Source organism: Balaenoptera borealis (assembly GCF_965194805.1).
Source record: "Balaenoptera borealis genome assembly, chromosome: 4".
In the NCBI taxonomy this organism is placed as follows: Eukaryota; Metazoa; Chordata; class Mammalia; order Artiodactyla; family Balaenopteridae; genus Balaenoptera; species Balaenoptera borealis.
In genome coordinates this window covers 19,592,659-19,613,619 of record NC_138861.1, presented here as the reverse complement: position 1 = coordinate 19,613,619, position 20,961 = coordinate 19,592,659, and the positions used below count along the sequence as shown (strand labels likewise).

The 20,961-nt window shown below is 38.6% G+C and overlaps 1 protein-coding gene and 1 pseudogene across 2 annotated transcripts in view; both read left to right on the top strand.

Annotated features, from left to right (window-relative positions):
* The window catches only part of LOC309628576 (riboflavin kinase pseudogene), a 215,942-nt pseudogene that overhangs the window by 11,017 nt on the left and 183,964 nt on the right, over nt 1-20,961 (top strand). The window lies entirely within an intron of this gene.
* Nucleotides 3,272-20,961, top strand: part of LOC309628510 (all-trans-retinol dehydrogenase [NAD(+)] ADH4-like) — a 54,896-nt gene continuing 37,206 nt past the window's right edge. Inside the window, 3 exon segments of the mRNA XM_082391604.1 lie at nt 3,272-8,114; nt 9,721-9,822; nt 12,167-12,362. Of these exon segments, the coding sequence (XP_082247730.1) occupies nt 8,097-8,114; nt 9,721-9,822; nt 12,167-12,362 (316 nt within the window). The 5' untranslated portion in view covers nt 3,272-8,096.

The following is a 20,961-nucleotide window of genomic DNA, read 5'->3' as shown; positions in this document are numbered from 1 at the left end:
CACCATAAACAAGACAAAAAGACAACTCTCAGAATGGGAGAAAATATCTGCAAACGAAACAACTGACAAAGGATTAATCTCCAAAATATACAAACAGTTCATGCAGCTCAATATTAAAAAACAAACAACCCAATCAAAAAATGGGGGGAAGATCTGAATAGACATTTCTCCAAAGAAGACATACAGATAGCCAAAAAGCACGTGAAAATATGCTCAACATCACTAATTATTAGAGAAATGCAATTCAAAACTACAATGAGGTATCACCTCACACCAGTCAGAATGGCCATTATCAAAAAATCTGGAAACAGTAAATGCTGGAAAGGGTGTGGAGAAAAGGGAACCCTCCTGCACTGTTGGTGGGAATGTAAATTGATACAGCCACTATGGAGAACACTATGGAGGTTCCTTAAAAAACTAAAAGTAGAACTACCATATGACCCAGCAATCCCACTACTGGGCATATACCCTGAGAAAACCATAATTCAAAAAGAGTCATGTAGCCCTCGTACAGAAACAAAGACCCAACACAGCCATAAATAAATAAATTAATTAAATTAAATTAAAAAAAAAAAAAAAAAGAGTCATGTACCACAATGTTCATTGCAGCACTATTTACAATAGCCAGGACATGGAAGCAACCGAAGTGTCCATCAACAGATGAATGGATAAATAAGATGTGGCACATATATACAATGGAATATTGCTCAGCCATAAGAAGAAACAAAACTAAGTTATTTGTAGTGAGGTGGATGGACCTAGAGTCTGTCATACAGCATGAAGTAAGTCAGAAAGAGAAAAACAAATACCATATGCTAACACATATATATGGAATCTAAAAAACAAAAAAAATGGTACTGATGAACCTAGTGGCAGGGCAGGAATAAAGATGTAGACAAAGAGAATGGACTTGAGGACACGGCGGGGAGATGGGGACGCTGGGACAAAGTGAGAGAGTGGCATCGACATATATACACTACCAAATATAAAATAGTTAGATAGTGGGAAGCAGCTGCATAGCACAGGGAGATCACCTCGGTGTTTTGCAACCACCTAGAGGGGTGGGATAGGGAAGATGGGAGGGAGCCTCAAGAGGGAGGGGATATGGGGATATATGTATGCATATGGCTGATTCACTTTGTTGTACAACAGAAACTAACACAGTATTGTGAAGAAATTATACTCCAATAAAGATCTATTAAAAAAAAAGAGTAAATCCTAAGAGTTCTCATCACAAGGAAAAAAAATGTTTCTATTTCTTTAATTTTGTATCTATATGAAATAATCTATGTTCACTAAACTTACTGTGGTAATCATTTCATGATGTATGTAAGTCAAATCATTGTGCTTTACACCTTAAACTTACACTGTATGTCAATTATATCTCAATAAAACTGGAAGAAAAGAAAAAGAAATGCAAAAAAAAAAAGTGAAGGAGTGAAGTGCACCCTGTAACTACGGATCCAAATGAGATGACTTCCAGGGCTCATAAGCAGAGATGATTATTGTCTCTGCTTCCTATTACTAAAGTCAAATCCTATGATTGCCAGTTACCCACTGGACTTGATTCAGGGGATATTTTCTGGTGCCTATGGGGAAAGAGGCGAGATAAATGCAGACATAACAAATGGGGGCAGGTAGACAATTTTGTCCTTTAAGATACTCATGCTGTAGTTATTTTGTCCTAGCCACATTTATGCAGGCAAGTCAGTCATTTCAGTGCTTGAATTTTTGTGTTTCAGCATCCACTGTGGCTTCTCGTTTTGAGATCCCAGATGATGAAAATGGAGCATGAACATCCTCAGCAATGCTCGTTTCTGCTTTTTTCACTAATAAACCTACTGATTAAAGTTTGACATTAATTTGTAGGGTTTTTTTGGTATGAGTTTAATCCATCTACATTATTTTTTTAATTGAAGTATAGTTGATTTACAATGCTGTGTTAATTTTAGGTATATAGCACCGTGATTCAGTTATACGTATGTATGTATACATCTATTTTTTTTCAGATTCTTTTCCCTTATAGGTTATTACAAAATATTGAGTATAGTTCCCTGTGCTATACAGTAGGCCCTTGTTGGTTATCTATTTTATATATAGTCGTGTGTATATGTTAATCCCAAACTCCTAATTTATCCCTCCCCCCTTTCCCTTTTGGTAACCATAAGTTTGTTTTCTATGTCTGTGGGTCTATTTCTGTTTTGTATACAAGTTCATTTGTATCTTTTTTTTAAGATTCCACATATAATGCATCTACATTATTTTGTTTGCTGATATTTTTATAATTATTTCTTATATTGTGTGGGGTTTGGGGGGTTTTCAATTTGTTTGTTTGCTTTCTGAAAGGTGGAGAGAAGAAGGCACAAGGCTAGAGACCTGGAGACCCAAGGAAGCTATGGGTGTGAGTCACCTGGGTTTTCTGTATGCCTCATATATCTCAGACTTGGAGCTGAAGAAGCCAGAAACCTCAGAACACCAACAGGCACAGACAAAAAAATAAGGCCCCAACAAAAGCCTGCTCTCTCTAACCAAAGAGTTAGAAAAGGGGCAGCCTAGTAAAACAGAAAACATTTAGATAATAGCTGCTCTACTCCCACCAAACACAACAGAAAGAACTGTAGCCCCACCCACCAGGGTGCTGTCAGAGAAGGCAAAGGAAGGATCTGGGAATTTCAACCCCACCTGGCAGTAATGAGCACCCACCCCATAGTGTGGGTGGTGGGTGGGAAGCCTAGACTCCCATGCCCACCCAGCAATAACGAGGTATCCCTCCCCTCCCTCCTGAGGTGGTGTCAGAGGAGCCCTGGTGAAGAGTCAGAACTTTCACCACCACCCAGCAATAATTAGGCTACCCTTACACACATACACACACACATGCACACACACACTCACTCCCCATTGTGTCACGGGGGCCATGTGATAGCAGTAACAAGGCACTGCTATCCTTTCCAACTGGGGAGGTGTCAGTGGAAGCTGAACGGAGAGTTGGAATTCTCACCTCTGTCCAGAAGTAATAAGGAGCAGTCTCCGCCTCAGGAGTTGATGATAGCTAGTGGGGAACCTGAATTCCACTCCCCCTGACAGTAATGAGTCAGTCTCTCCCTCCCCTTCCCCTGCAGAGCTACCATGGACCCCCTGCAGATTTCACCAGTTTTCACCCCAGATTTCACTCAGCAGCCTGAGTCCCTCCCTGCTCCTTCTCCTTCCTCCCTGCCAGAGCCTGGGATTGCACAGGCAGCCAGCCCCAGCCTCTGTACAAGTGCAAAGACACCAGCCTAGACCCCTGTGGCTGACCCCCACCACTGTGCACATGCTCAGGGCTAGCGCCTCCAGCTGTGCATCTGCATGCTGCCAGCCTGACTCCCACTTCCAGCCTCCACTGCCAAGTGCATACCCACGGCAAAACCCTGCAGCCTTGCGAATGCAGCCCCACAGCTCCCTGTGGGTCTTGATTTCGCCCTATCTCCAGTCACTAGCCTGCACTGCTGGGCCTACCTGCAATAAGCCCCTCCAGCTTTGCCCCTGCACTCCACTGGCCCAAGCCTGTCCACTGCCATGTGCCAGTTGCAAGACCCTGCAGCCACAGGAGTGTACACCAACAACAAGGGCGCCATAGCTGCTTGTCAGCCCCGACCTGACTGATTCCTGTCACTGGCCTGCACCACTGTGCTCACTTACAGCTAGCCAGTCTACCTGCACAACTGCATCCCACCAGCCTGACTTCTGTCACCAGCCTCCACTGCTACACACATGCCCATGGCAAGACCCTATGCCACAGGAGTTCTTGCCAACAGCCAGGGCCCCCAGAGCTGTAGGTGCACCCACAGCTGGCCCCAGCCTTTGCTACTAGCAATGGCCCTTGCCACTGCATGTGTGTCTGCAACCAGCCCCTGCCACTACACAGACACTTGCAGCTTCTTCCCACAGCTGAGCCGCTGCACAGACACCTCAATTGCCTGACTTGATCCCTAGCCATTGGACCTAGAGGTACCCCTGAGAACCCCAATAGCTCTTGCAGCCACTGCAGACCCTTCCGCAGCACTCGCCAGGCCCATGCAGTTGTCAGGTGACAAGTGTACCAAGACATCCAATAGAGAAAGACTATCTTTTCAACAAATGGTGCTAGGATAACTGGATATCCTCACACGAAAGAAAATGTTGGATCTTCACCTCACATCATATACAAATTAACTCAAAATGGATCAAAGACATAAATGTAAGCACTAAAACTATAAAACTTAGAAAAAATTGATCAGTGTAAATCTTTGTAACATTGGAGTAGGCAGTGGTTTCTTAGGTACAACACAAGAAGAAGAAGAAGAAGGGGAGGGGAAGAAGAAGAGGAAATAAATAAGTTGGACTTCATCAAAATAAAAACTTTTTGTGCTTCTAAGGACATTATCGAGAAAATGAAAAGACAACCCACAGAATGGTAGATAATATTTTCAAATCATATATTTGATAAGAGATATGTGTATCTAGAGTAAAGAATTCTTATAACTTAATAAAAAAGACAAAGAGCTTAATTGAAAACAGGCAAATAATCTGAATAGACATTTTTCCAAAGAAGATATACAGATGGCCAGTAAGCACATGAAAACATGGTCAATATCATTAGACGTCAGAGAAATTCAAATCAAAATCACAGTGAGATACCACTTTGTACCTACCAGGACAGCTATAATTTTAAAAATCGGATAATATCAGATGGTGACAAGGATGTGGAGAAATCATAATCATCATACACTGCTGGTGGGAATGTAAAAGGGTGCAACCACTCTGGAAAACAGTCTGGCAGTTCCCCACAGAATTAAACATAGAGTTCTACCATATAACCCAGCAATTTATTTTCTAAGTATACACCCAAGAGAAATAAAAACATATGTCCACACAAAAACGTGCATGAATGACTATAGCAGCATTATTCATAATAGTCAAAAATTGGAAACAACCCAAATAAGCATTAACTGATGAATAGATAATGTACTATATTAATACAATGGAATATTTTTTGGCCATAAAAAGGAATGAATTATTGATACATGCCAAAATATGGATGGACCTTGAGGACATACTGCTAAGTGAAAGAAGTCAGTCATAAAAGACCACATATCATATGATTCTATTCGGTAAAAACATCCAGAATAGGTAAATCTATACAGACAAAAAGTAGATGAATGGTTGCATTGGGCCAGGGTGGTGGTTTGGGGCGGGGGGCGTTGATGAGAAAGGAATAGAGAGGTATGCGTTTCTTTCTGAGGTGACGAAAGTATTTTAAAATTGATTGTGGTGATAGTTGCACATATCTGTGAATCTACAAAAAAACTGAATTGTACGATTTAAATGGGTGAATTGTATATTAAGTCAATTATATCTCAATAAAGTTTTTTTTTAAAAAAGACAGAAATTGGCAGAGTAGATTTAAAAACATGACTCAAGTGTATGCTGTCTATAAGAAAGTCACTTTATATATAGGCAGGTTGAAAGGAAAGAGGTAAAGAATATATATCATGCAAACAATCAAAATAAAGTAAGAGTGACTATATTAATATCAGATAAAGTGGACTTCAGAGAAAATAAAATTATCAGAGGCAGAGCAGAATATTATATAATGATAAAAGGGCAATCCACCAAGAGGAAACAGCAATCCTAAATGTGTATGCACCCAGAGCTACAAATTTGTGAGGCAAAAGCTGATAGAACTGAAAGGAAAAGTAGACAAATGAACAATTTTAGTTAAAGACTTCAAAATCCTTGTCTGAAAAATTGATAGACAAATTAGAAAGAAGGCAAAGGTATAGAAGAACTCATAACACCATCAATTAATTGAACCTAAGAGACATTTATTGAACATTCCACCCAAAAGCAGCAGAATACACATTCATTTCAAGTGCCTATGAAACATATTCCAAGATAGATCATATCCTGGGCCATTAAGCAAATCTCAACAAAGGTAAAAGAACTGAAATCATACAGTTTGTTATCTGATCACAATGGAACTGAACTAGAAATCAATAACAGAAATCATAAACATCAATAACAGAAATAAAAGGAAATCTCTAAGCACTTGGAAGCTAAACAACACACTTCTAAATAATCTGTAGGCCAAAGAAGAAGATTCAAGGGAAAGTTTTAAAAATACATATAACTGAATGAAAATGAAAAACATACCAAAATTTGTGTGACACAGCTAAAGCTGCACTGAATCTGATATATGGCACCAAATGCTTACATTGAAAAAGAGGAAAAACTGCAAATCAATAATCCACATTCACACTTCATGATCCCAGAAATAAAAGAGCAAAATAAACTAAAAACAAACAGAAAGAACAAAGTAAGTTAATAGCAAAAATCGGCAAAATTGAAAAGAAAAAAATAGAGAAAAATCAATGAAACAGAGCTTGTTCTGTGAAAAGATCAATAAAATTAACAAACCTCTGGCAAGACTGACAAAGAAAAACAGAAAGAACATACAAATTACCAATAAGCAGGAATAATAGAGAGTATATAACTACTGACACTGTAAACATCAAAAGAGTAATAAGGGGCTTCCCTGGTGGCGCAGTGGTTGAGAATCTGCCTGCTAATGCAGGGGACACGGGTTCGAGCCCTGGTCTGGGAAGATCCCACATGCCGCGGAGCAACTAAGCCCGTGAGCCACAACTACTGAGCCTGCGCGTCTGGAGCCTGTGCCCCGCAACGGGAGGGGCCGCGATAGTGAAAGGCCCGCGCACCGCGATGAAGAGTGGCCCCCACTTGCCGCAACTAGAGAAAGCCCTCACACGAAAACTAAGAGACCCAACACAGCCATAAATAAATAAATAAATAAATAAATAAATAAATAAATAAATAAATAAAGTATTAAAAAAAAAAAGAGTAATAAGAGAATACTATTAACAACTCTACACACATAAATTTGACAACTTAGATAAAATGGAGTAATTGCTCAAAAACCGCAAACTACCACAACTCACCAAATACGAAATAGATCACTTACATAGCCCCACAAATATGAAGGTAATTGACTTCACAATTTAAAATTTTAAACATCTCAAAATAGAAATCTGTAGACCCCGATGGTTTCACTGAAGAATTCACCCAAACATTTAAAGAATTAACACCAATTCTACACAATCTCTCACAGAAAATAGAAGAGGAGGAAATAATTTTATGAAATTAGTATTACCATGAAACCAAAATCAGGCAGAGACAGTGCAAAGAAAGAAAACTAGTACACCAAGTAGAATGTGTTCCAGGTATGTAAAGCTGGTTCAACATTTTAAAATTAGTCGATATAATCCACCATAATCCACAGGCTAAGGAAGAAAAATCATATGCTCATATCATGACACAGAAAGAACATTTAATCTTCTTCTCTTCCCCTCTAGCTAAAACTTTCCCACTGGTGTTGCCTTTCATTGGGAATGTATTTCCTTGTCTCCATGTTCATCAGGGTCCTGGTCAAGACTCTCTTAATCCACATACAGAGATTTGCTCAAATCCAAATCCTGATTGTTAGACTTCTTACAGAAATTGGTTTCAATTTCTCTGAGTGACCAGCTCAGCATACCAAGAGGTGAGGAGCTTATGCTAAACTACTAGATAAAACTGTCTAGTAACATCCTAATTCCTCAAAAATGGAACAAATGCTTGGAAAAGCAAATGGATTACTCAAATTTAGAGTTACAGAGATCATATCTGCATTTGAAAAACAACATAGACACAATTCTGTACATGCTATGAGAAATTTTAAACTTGGACATTTAAAAGACCAAATTTAAAATTCAAGAGAGTGGATACTCAGAGGGGAACTTCATGATTGAGAGAAGAAAACAAAGTTTGCACAAATTCACCTTTTGTGCGTTTTCACTGAGCTAAGTCTATTTCATATCATACTTAGGAACCTCCCTCAAGGAACAGGAAAATCTGAGTTTCCAAGCACCGTGTGTGTTAACTTCCTGATTATACAAAAAGCTCAGGACCCAGCCTCTTAATCAAACAGTGATGTCTACTCTCTTGGACTTTGAAAGTTGTAACCAGAATCTCCCTTTCTCAATATATTCATCTGTGGCCAGAAGAACACGGAGAAAGTCAGCATGAGTACTACAGGGAAAGTAAGTATAGTCTTCTTTATGTCATATCATAATTGTGTCAATCTGTGCGCTTGTCTATTTACCAACACCTCATTGCCCAACTAGTTTCTATACTCCTAAAGTGGGAGACAGTCTTAATCTTAATACCTCTCCTTCTCCTTCCCCTTTTCTTTTATTCCCTTTATGTGCTTTGCCTTTCCTCAGTTTTTTCAGTCCTTTAATAGGCAATATATCAAACCCTATATCAAACTTTCCAGAGTCAAAGATATACCCCCTCCTTCAAGGATCTTACAGAGAGACATAGTAATTGTAAGAGTGTGCAAGAGTAATAAAAAAAGAGAGAGAAAGTGCTCCTAACTTGGCCTGGCTTCACAGAGAAGGTGACATCTAAGAGGAAACTTACAGATGTAAGAATTCACCAGGGAGGAGACAATTGTACAGGCAGATGAAACAACATGAGGAGAATCTCCAGAATATTTTTTGTGCCTGGAAGTGACCAGAAATAAGGTTGGAGAGACTGACAGGAAGATCATGGAGAGCCTTGTAGACCATGTCGACAGATTCTGACAAACAATTGGTGGCAATATCATTTTTAGGTAGGGAAAGAGCATGATCAGAATTATAGTTGAGATAGCAATTCTATAGAAGATGGACTTGAAGGTGATGAATCCAAGCCAGGTGAAAGGTAATGAGGACAGGACCACACAGTAGCAGCAGGAATGGAGAAGAAGGGACAGATTACAGAAACTTTTAGATTGTGGAGACTGAGGGAAAGAGAAAAATTAAGGCTACTTCCCAGGTTTCTTCCTTGGATGAGTGAGTAGGTTACATGGCCACTCACTGAAACAGAGAATAAAGTAAAGAGTAAAGAACAGATTGTGTGTTATGTCCACCACTGGGCAGGGGGAGGGGGGTGGCAGAAGAAAGAAATAATGGTGTGTATATGTTTTACCATGTGGAGTTTGAGGTACCTGTAGGACATTCAAGTAGCTGATGAATAGAATCTAAAGCTTAGGGACAAGTCTATCCATAGATACAGATTGTGAACGTCATCTACATAAAGGTGGTAGCTGAATCTATAAAAATAGGTGAGACCACATAAGAAGAGAATTTATAATGAGAACAGTGGTGGGCTGAAATCAGAACCCCTAAGAACTACCTTACCACCAACAACCTTGTCAATCTCAATCTGCCAGTGACCACCACCATTTGATGAATTGCCACAACTAGATGGTCTCCATCCCTACTTCCACCCCAAAACTGATTCTCTCCCATACCTAAGATCACAAATAACTCCTACACTGCAAAGTCATTTCTACCCTGAAACTGGACAACTTCATTCATGGTAAGATCAAAAGTATGACATCTATCCTCTTGGTTGCATAGCATTATGTAAATATAGTTAGAATTGCAAGACTAATTTGAATACAGAAACTGATATACAAGAAAAGTTGAATTGAGGTTCAAGAGGTTACATTCAGTGTATATTTAAGCGATGGTTTCTTTTTTTTTTTTGGCTTGAGTGCAGAAGAATTGGATTCAACCTTCAAATAATCATTAATACAGGATTTCTCCAACTCCCAAGCCTAAGGAGTTTCCTTTTCTGCCCCCATATTCTTTTTCCCAGGTTATCAGGTGCAGAGCAGCCATACTCTGGAAGCCTGCTGGACCATTTTCCATTGAGAAGGTAGAAGTGGCTCCACCAAAGGCAAAGGAAGTTCACATAAAGTTCGCATAAAGGTAAAAAGAAAAAAATCCACATTTCCACACCAAAATTCAGAGCTGTTCACTGTAAGTTATACATTATTTTCACAATGTTCAACTCAAAAAGAAAACTATACACTCTCCTATTTCTTTTTTATTAAAAATTTCCATCCGTCTTTAAATCTAGCCAGAGAAAAGTTTAGGGAGGCATGGCATAGGCTACATACCCAAAGGATACCTATTTATAACTATTAATATTTACTAATTAAAAGAAGTTTCTACCCACAAACCATATTTTAATCTGTACTTTCAAATTTCTTTATGATATTCCTCATGATATTTAAGTTATCTTGAAATACAGTCCTCCCTCTGTATCTGCAGGGGCTTGGTACCAAGACCACTCCCACTCCATACCAAAATCCTAGGATGCTCAAGTCCCTTATATAAAATGCTGTGGTATTTGCATATAACCTACACACATTCTCCCATATACTTTAAATCATCTCTAGGTTACTTAAAATAGCTAATACAAGATAAATGCTATGTAAATTGTTGTAAATACAATGTAAATGAGATGTAAATAATTGCCAGCATGCAGCAAATTCAAGTTTTGCTTTTGGGGACTTTCTGGAATTTTTAAAAATAATTTCAGTCCCTTGCTGGTTGAATCCGTGCATGCAGAACCCACGGATAAGGAAGGCTGACTGTATGTTGTATGAAAGTTTGTTTGATTATAGATAAATCAAGTCTGAAGCCTTGGAATTCAGGTTAGAGCTGGAAGGGACTTAGGGATACCTGTTACTTTACAGATGAGAAGATTGAAATCCAATAAGGTGCAGTGACTGTTCAAACGGCTAAGTAAGAACACAGACTTCAACAGTTTTTCTCAACCTTGCTTATACATTTGGAATCACCCGGGAGCTTTGAAAAATGCTGAAAACTGAGTCCCATCCTCCGACATTTTGAATTTGTGATTTAATTGGTGTGGAGTGCAGTCTGGTCATGAGAGTTTTGAAATCTCCCCCAGGTGATTCTAATACGAGGCTACCAGCCCAGAAGGTAGTTCACCTGACTTCTCGTTCAGGTTTTTTAAATTGTCATTATTTAATTTTAACAATGATGAGTAAGTACTGTTTATTAATGGATTGCAGAGAGTCATTTTCTTGCACAGTTACCTTGCCTTGCAATCCATGCCTTCTTTTCAGAGAGTCTTCTCTGGTCCATATCCCCTGCTGAGTGCACAGAGTCCATTTGGCTATCCCCATCCACTCTCCACCCACAGACTCACAACTCATACAACGAGATTTGGACACTAACTCAAAGACATCTCCAACCATTATCTGATAAGCTACAAATCTGCATCTCTCATCCGTGCATTTGAACAAGATACAGAGAGACTGAGCAAGGCAGGGGATGGTGGAAACCGGAGAGGCTGGAGGGGCTCAGGGCTGATAGCCATTTTACCCATGTGATCATGACGAATAAGAGAAAGCCTGTCTGCAAAGAATAATAGGAAAATGCAGCTATGCACACAATGAATCAAAGTAGAGAGATGAAGACAAAGGCTGCTTGATGGATTTCTAGATCCATTAGGTCTGATTGCACTTCCTACAATAACGTTACAAGCAACTTTATGGTATTCTTCCAATAATCCCCCTTTTACATGGGCAAATTTCAATAGATTTCAATTCTTGACTTAGTTCTGTATGTGTGTGCGTGCACACGTGTGCCGAACCCGTGCCCATTTTAGAGATGAAGAAACTGAGACTTGGAAGGATAATTTACCCCCAGGTCACACAGCTAAGAAGGAGGGGTGGGGACAGAGCCAGGATTCCAGCTTTGAACTCTTTCTTAACCACTGCTTTGAGAGTCTCCACTTTAAACTGTCTGGCTGATTTACAACAAAAAATGGGACTATGACTTGTACCAATAACACAACTATAAAGCCCTAATGTGAAATAAATTAAGGCCTCAATTATAATAGGAGACATTATCCTTTTCCTTCCTGTGTTCCAATTCCTTCATTTCTATAATTGTTCCTTCTCCTCCACACTCCCACCCACAAGCTCCAATGAAGCACAAACTCAGACCTTTGATGTCACATTGTGGTTTTACAACCATCTCTTCTAAACCCATCCTGCCCTCTCCAGTAAGTTTTAAAACCATCATTTTGATTCCAAAAGTAGCTAATGAAAAACACTGCATTGCTTTAAACAAATTACTGACCCTTGTCTGAATTAAAACTAAGAAATGAATGCATTAATATTAATGCAGCATATCAAACTAGCAAAAAGGTTTAAAACATTAACAATTCTAGAACACGTTTATCTGAGACAGAGAAAACTATATTACTTTTGCCTCCCATAAAGATCATGGCCACGGGGCTCTGTGGTACAGAGATGAAAATGTTGAAGGATAAAACCCTTCACCACCATCATTATCCTATCATGGTGGGCCATGAAGGGGCTGGAATAGTCGAGAGTGTGGGAGAAGGAGTGAGCACAGTGAAAACAGGTATGAATTGGCACCTGCAGTTAGGAAATAGCAGCGACTTAGAACTCACCTCAGGAAATTAAAAAAGCATCCCTTAAATATGTTAAGATTAAGTGAAATAAAAGGTAAAATGTTGCCCATTTCTTAGAAAAGGAGGGATAATTATTTATAAGTTACACAAAAATAGTAAATGTATTCTTTGCATTTATATTTGATATTAATAAGAACAAAAAATAGAATGCACTGAAACTGAACCTGAAAGTGCAAACGAGACAAAAATTTCCCAGAAAAAGGTCAACCAAGGGAAACTGTTGAACAATTATTTAAATGAAGCATATGATAAATAGTTGAACACATTAGTGGAACCAAATAGGGAAGGAGTCCAGAACTGGACCAAATATATACAGGAATGTACTATAGGATTAGGTTTACCTTTCAAATTTGAGGGGGAAACATTGATTATTCAATATATGATGTTGAAACAACTGGATAGTTATCTGGGGAAAAAAGGTAAGTTGAGTTGCTATTGCATTCTTTATACAAAAAAAAAATGCTATATGAATCCAAGAATTAAATGTGAAAAGTGAAATCACAGAAGTGCTATAAAGTACCATAAGAGAACATTGTAGGAATGGAAGGAGAGGAAGGAAAGGAGAAGGAAAGGAAATTTTAACCAATACAAAAATCCATAAGATGTAAAATAACATATAGACATATAGATAAATTTGAAAGTTTTTTAAAATTCCATATATAAAAAATATCCCCCCAAAAATCAACAAAACAATATGACAATAGGCAAATTTCCTCAATATATAAAGAATTCTTTAAAAGCAATTTAAAAGCAATTTACAAAAATTGGCAAAGAAAATACATATCTAGTTTGGAGGGAAATATATAGAGAGATAGATACAGATATATACACACACACACAAATGCTTTTAAGCATGTGAGAAGATGCCCAACCTCAAACCCTCAAATGTTAAATAAATAAGCGGGGGAGGGATGGATTGGGAGTTTGGGATTAGCAGATGCAAACTATTATACATAGAATGGATAAATAACAAGGTCCTATTATATAGCACACCGAACTATATTCAATATCCTGTGATAAACCATAGTGGAAAAGAATATGAGAAAGAATGTATATATATATATATATATATATATATATATATATGTGTGTGTGTGTGTGTAAATGAATCACTTTGCTGTACAGTAGAAATTAACATAACATTGTAAATCAACTATACTTCAATAAAATAAAAATTTTAAAAAATATAGTGGAAAAACACCGTTTACCTAAGAGATTAGCAAAGACTTAAAAGTATGATAATATATAGGGCTTACAACCCTTGAGGTTGTAGGACTGGAGTTCTCATCCTCAGCTGATGGGCTGTCAGCTGGGGCTGCTGCTCTTAGCTCCTTGAAGCTGCTCACATTTCTTCTCATGGGGCTCCTTCACCCCCTTCCAGCTTCAAAGCAGCAGTGACACATCAAATCCTTCCTGTCCTTTGAATCACTATATCTTTCTCATCTGCTTTCCTCTTGTCTCCTTTCAAGGGCTTCTTTCATGAACTTTTGGTCCACCTAAATAATCCAAGATAATCTCCTATTTTAATGTTAATTGATTAGTAACCGTAATTACATCTGCAAAGCACCTCTTCTTTCCATGTAACGCATTCACAGGCATGATAACTTGACATATTCAGTTTCTGGGGACTAGGATAGGACATCTTTGGGGAGCCATTTTAGAAATTCTGCCTAACACAGCCCATGTGTGCCCAAAATATTCATTTCATTGTTGTTTTTCATGTCAGGGAGAAAACAATCATAAAAACAGGAAACAACCTAAATGTCTATCGGTATTCAGGGGACTGGTTAAATAAATTATGATATATTTATACAACAGAATACTATGTAACTATTAAACAAAATGATAGAATGCTACATGTACTAAAATGAGAAATCTCCAGAATCTATTGTTAAGTAAAAAAGCAAGGCCTACGACAGAGTAAATAATATGCAGCTTTTGTATTTTTTTTTTTTTTTTTTAGTCATTTTATTTTTATTTATTTATTATTTATTTTTGGCTGTGTTGGGTCTTCGTTTCTGTGCGAGGGCTTTCTCTAGTTGTGGCAAGCAGGGGCCACTCTTCGTCGCGGTGCACAGGCCTCTCACTATCGCGGCCTCTCTTGTTGCGGAGCACAGGCTCCAGACGCGCAGGCTCAGTAATTGTGGCTCATGGGCCTAGTTGCTCCGCGGCATGTGGGATCTTCCCAGACCAGGGCTCGAACCCGTGTCCCCTGCATTGGCAGGCAGACTCTCAACCACTGCGCCACCAGGGAAGCCCAGCTTTTGTATTTTTAAAGGAGTTATATCTCTGAAAGATATCTCTGAAAGATACTGACAAGAGTAATTGTGTCTAGGGTGGGGTAAGGAAGACTGGAGACCAAGATGCCGGTTTTCACTTGTACAGTTTAAATTTTTACCGTATGTATGTGTTTGTTACTTTTTAAAAAATGAAAATAAGTGAAACAGAAGAGTCTAAATCCTACAAATGCTTTTAACTGAAAATATGAAGAAAATTGCTCTGGTTTACAGCAGTAGACAATGGGACAGTCAGTAAGTCCATCACAGGCAAGTTATTCTAATGTTCTCCTTATACTTTGAACATTACTAGAGAAAACTGCCTACCATTGGTCTCCATGGCCAAAGAGAAAGGGCTGATGTAAAACACAGAAGACAGCATGGAGACAATCCTTTCTCCCTGATGATTTTTTAAGAGAAGAGTAGAACCAGGAGTAAGACCTCTGGAGTGGGGTTTTTCAAAGGTACTTGTATATTGTAAATATTTGAGGAGGGCACAAAAGGAGACAGATGCCGACCTGGGATTGCAGGAAGTGAGGACAGGAGTTAAAGGGCCTCTCTAAAGAAACTTTCATAAGGAGCTTTCCCTTTTGGCTCTTTAGAAATATTTTCCATTTCTTCACATTTTCTTAACCGCTCTGAAAATATTTTGATAATAAATGAAACTGTATTAACAAAACAGAAAGAGAACTCTAGCAAACAGCAGAACCCATGGAGCACTGCCTCGTTTATATTGCTTAAAATCATGACAAGATTTAACTTAAAATAAAAACAAGACTTCTTTGGTAGAAAAAGAAACCTCGGATTTTATCTGTGTAGTCCAGATATTTGTCGTGCATGTGTGTCCCCACCTTTCATTCACTATCCCTCCTCCAAAAAAATGGCTGGGGTCCCCATGACAATTACTGAAGTACATACTCCCTCCATGTTTTCTGAGCATCCCCAGGAGCTAACATGTATATATGGTCTGAATTACTGCTCCTGCTGAATTGTTTTTGAATCATCCCACTGGTCAGTTGTCTTCCTGGAGCTACTGCTATCGGGGCTACTTCACTATATGCTGCACTTTCCCTCTTCCTGTAGTTCCCAAAGCACTACCAACACAAAGCCCTAGTAGATAGCAGACTTTGCTGATGATTTAGGAAAGATAGATTATAGTACAGTGTGACATGAACAGACAACATCAAATTTAATGTTAGGCTCTGCTGCCCTCATGTCCTCTGGCCATCCCCACTCATGGAATTTTACATGAGCTGTCTCTTTTCTCACTCATATCTCATACAAGCCGATTCTTGCCCTTCTCTACACACTTTCTCCAAGAACTGGTACTTCTGTTGTACCCACCCACAAGCGAAAGACCCAAAATTCCTCCTATTTTATTACTTACACTAATATAATTCTTATTTGTCTATACCTCTTCCACCTAAGCTCTAACCAGAACCCTTGCCCTACATTACCACCCACACCATTAAGGCATTTTCCCCATACCCATTTGAAACTTTCATTTTCCCTTGGCCAATTGTCACAAACTGTAGCCAGATTCTAAAATAACACTTTTTCAGGAGAGGGATCAACATGGAAGAGTAGGAGGACATGGAGCTCACTGTCGCTGAAAAACACATCAAAAATACATCTACATGTGGAGCAATTCTCACTGAAAACAAACTGGAGACTGGCGAACAGACTCTTGTACAGCCAAGGCTGTACGAAAGACCCACACAGAATCAGGTAGGAAGGGAAGAGAAGTGGTCAGGTCAGGACCTGCACATCTAGGAGGGGACACAGAAGAGGAGGAGGATTACATGGGTTCAGAGATCCTCCCTGTGGAGCGAGCAGTGCAAGCCACATATTGGGCACCCCAGCTCGGGGGGGCAAGTCCCCTTAGCTGGTTTGAAAACCAGTGGGATGGACAGTGGAGCTGTAAGAAACCTACACTCTGCTCATGAAGAACGTGCACACACACTTGCTCACTCCTGAAACAAGGTAGAGGAAGCAAAATGAGATTGTCTGGGACTCTGACAAGTTCCCTACAACTGCTCCAGCACGCGCCCCAGCCTGAGCCCCAGCCTGAGCCAAGTGTCCGCTCCAGGCCCTCTTGTTCCGTGGCACAGCTCCACACTAGCACAAGGGCTGATGGAACCAAGGGGAGTGCACAGTTGTGAAGGATGGAGCCGACTCGGACCCAACATGGCATCGTAACAGGGTGAGGGTGGTCATTGCTGGCGCCCATGGAAGCAACAGATCTAGAACTCTGACTGGGTCCAGGACGGCCACAGCCCATTCCCTGACCCTTGCTGAACGTCCACACCAGCCTCTCTTGCTCAAGCACTGCTCCCCTCTGGGGCATGGGTGCAGGCACTGGGAGGGGGGGAAAGCACACAATGAGAGGGATTGGAACCAGCTCAGATCCGACCCTTAGAGCTTTTGCTCCAGCAACTAAGGACCTGACCCCACTCCCAAAAAAGTCCTGTTGGCCACTGAGCAGTAGAGAAGCCCCAGCTCACACCTGGCTCTGGCACTAGCCCTTCTATCTCCAGCCCCACCTCCTACCAAGGTGATAGCTGCCAGCACACCCTGGGGGAAGATATGACTCATGCTCATGTCAGATACAGCTCTCCCCCCAAAGCCACTGGGCACACACAGACTGTATAGGGATGTTCCCACACAAGCACACCCCTTCAAGACCAGAATAGGTAACTGTTTCACACAATATCATAGAGACAAGAAAGTTAAGCAAAATGAAAAGACAGAGGAATTTATTTCAAATGAAAGAACAAGAGAAAACGCCTGAAAAAGCAACTAATGAAACAGAAATAATTTACCAGATAAAGAGTTCAAAGCATTTGTAATAAGAATGCTAACTGAATTAAGGAAAAGAATCAATGAACATAATGAGAATTTTAACAAGGAACTAGAAAATATATAAAGAACCAGTCATAACTGAATACAATAACTGAAATAACTAGGAATTAACAGCAAACTAGATGATACAGAAGAATGTATAAGTGATCTGGAAGACAGAATAATGAAAATCACCTAATCAGAACAGCAAAAAACAAACAAACAAAAATTTTAATGAGAACAGTTTAAGGGACCTCTGGGACAACATCAAGTGTACCAGCATTTGCATCATAGGGGTCCTGGAATGAGAAGAAAGAGAAAAAGGTAGAAAATATAGTTGATGAAATTATGACTGAAAACTTCCCAAACATGAAGAAGGAAACAGATATCCAGGTACACAAAGCACAGATAATCCCAAACGAGATGAACCCAAACAGACCCACACCAAGACATATCATAATTAAAATGGAAAAAGTTAGAGATAAAGAGAGGATTCTAAAGGCAGCAAGAGAAAAACAAAGAGTCATATACAAGAGAATCCCGATAAGGTTATCAGCTGATTTCTCTGCAGAAACTTTGTAGGACAGAAGGGAGTGGCATGATATATTTAAAGTGCTGCATGATATATTTAAAATGCTAAAAGGGAAAAACCTGCAACCTAGGATACTCTACCAAGCAAGATTATCATTTAGATAAAGAACTTCTCAGACAAGCAAGAACTAAGAGTTCATCAATACTAAACCTACCCTAAAAGAAATGTTAAAAAGTCTTCTCTAAGTAGAAAAGGAAAAGCTACAGCAATCAAGAAGTAAGAATCCCTAGGAAAGGAAAAAAAATCCCACTAGTAAATGCAAATATATAGTAAAGACTATGGATCAACCGCTTAAATAAACTAGTACAAAGATAAAAAGACAAAAAACTGTAAAATCAACTATAACTAGAATAAACAGCGAAGGGATAAACATGAAGATGTGAAATATGACATCAAAAACACAAAACATGGGAGACAGGAGTAAAAGAATGCAGCTCTTTTAGAGTATGTTTGAACTTAAATGACTACCAGTTTAAAACAAGTAGATAAAGTTATACGTCAACATATATAAACCCCATGGTGACCACAAATCAAAAAGCTACAACAGATACATAAAAAGTAGAGAGAAAGGAACACAAGCATATCACTAAAGAAAATCATCAACCCACAAGGGAAGAAACTAAAAGAACAGAGAAGAACTACAAAAACAACAGAAAACAAGTAACAAAATGGCGATAAGTACATACCTATCAATCATCACTTTAAATGTCAAAGGACTAAATGCTCCAATCAAAACAACCAAGGGTTATACACTGATGTGTATAAAATGGATGACTAATAAGAACCTGCTGTATAAAAAAATAAATAAAATTAAAAAAAAACACCTAGGGTGGCTGATTGGATTAAAAAAAACAAGATCCATCTATATGCTGCTTACAAGAGACTCACTTCAGAGCTAAATACACATAGAGACTAAATTGAGGAGATGGAAAAAAGATATTTCATGCAAATGGAAATGACAAGAAAGCTGGGGTAGCAATACTCATATCAGACAAAATAGACCTTAAAACAAAGTCTGTAACAATAAAATAACACTTTTTCTTTCTGTTATATAAGTATATATTTGCCTAAATAATGTATATAAATGCATCTAAGGAAACTGCATCTGAAGCAAAAAGTCATGATTCCTTAACAAGGAGTGATAAAGACTCTCTGCTTGACTGAACTTGAGTCAGGCTGTTCTGAGCCCTCTTCTGACTAGGCTCTGACCTTGGGTTCTGTCCTTAGCCTGCTTAGTCCAGTTTTAGCAATAAACCTGCTGGGTCAGTTTAGCAAAACTCCTCCACCCTCAATATCTGATCAAAGTCCTCAACCCTCACCCTTTACACCTTACCACCCTAGCATGCCTCCAACAAGAATCTACTGAATTGGTCTAGCAAGAATCACCCTTGTCTTAATGTTTCCTTAGTAAACTTCCTTCCACTGACTCCCAGCCTGTTCCTTGACTATAAATCTCCACGTCCTTGCTGTATTCAGAGTTGAGCCAGATCTCTCTCCCCATTGCAAAACCTCCACTGCAGCAGTACCTCTTGAATAGTCTTCGTTACCATCTTTAATTAGTGTCATGAATAATTTTTTCTTTAATAGGAGTCAATTGCAACTGAAGGTTATTAGAAAGTGAAAGCATCCCAAGAAAATGACTTGTATGTTTTCATTGAATCATCAAAATATTCTTAGTTTTTAAAAAAACATAAAGAACATAAAGTTTGTTGGGCTTAAATTCAATATTTAAAGAGACGTTAAGACAAGAATTAATGGCATGTTGTTCTTCAAAAAAGTTAATGTCATGAAAGATAAAGCCTAAGAAACTGTTCACAATTAAAGGAGACAAATGAGATATAGCAACTAAATGCAATACATGATCCTGGGCTGGATTTTTGCACTCATAGGGGAAAACATGCCATAAAGGGCATTATTGGAAAACGGTTAAAAGTAGAATATGGACTGTAGTTTTTTTCTTATACTTTAAAAAAATTTTTCTATTTTGAAACAATCCCAACTTACAAAAAAGTAGCAGGTACAGAACAAAGAATTTATCTTTCTGAACTATTCAAGAATAAGTTGACAATATAATATCCCACAATCCCCAAATACTTTAATGCATATTTTGTACACATTCTTACAGTAAAAAACATAAAAATCAGGAAATTAATATTGATATTCTATGACCATTTAATCCTCAGACCTATTTTAATTTCTTTTTTTAAATTGATTTTTATTGGAGTATAGTTGATTTACAATTTTGTGTTAGTTTCTGCTGTAGAGCAAAGTGAATCAGTTATACATTTACATATACATATATCCACTCTTTTTTAGATTCTTTTCTGGTATAGGTCATTACAGAGTACTGAGTAGAGTTCCCTGTGCTATACAGTAGGTCCTTATTAGTTATCTGTTTTATATATAGCAGTGTGTATATGTCAATCCCAATCTCTCAATCTATCCCTCCACCCTTTCTCCCTTGGTAACAGTAAGTTTGTTTTCTATTTCTATTTGAGTTTCTTAACTTTCCCAATAATGTCCTTAGAGCAAAAGGATCCAATTCAGAATCACAAGTTGCATTTAGTTATCATGTCTCTTTAGTCTTTTAACTCCTTCATCTTTCCTTGACTTTTATGGCCTTGGTACTTTTCTGTAACTTAAAAATGTTTTTTAAAAGAACAAGGTTTAAAAAAAAAAAAAAAGAATCAATGGCATTACTAGAAATTTTGTGACCTTAAGCAAAATTTCATTAAGAGCTTCCTCCTCAAGACTTAGAGGATATAACTAAAGCAGCAATTACATATAATCACAGTGTTTTATAGAACCATTGAGAGTTCTGTAATAATCTATAAAAAGTAGATTAGGTATCAAACTTCTGTTTTACAGTTA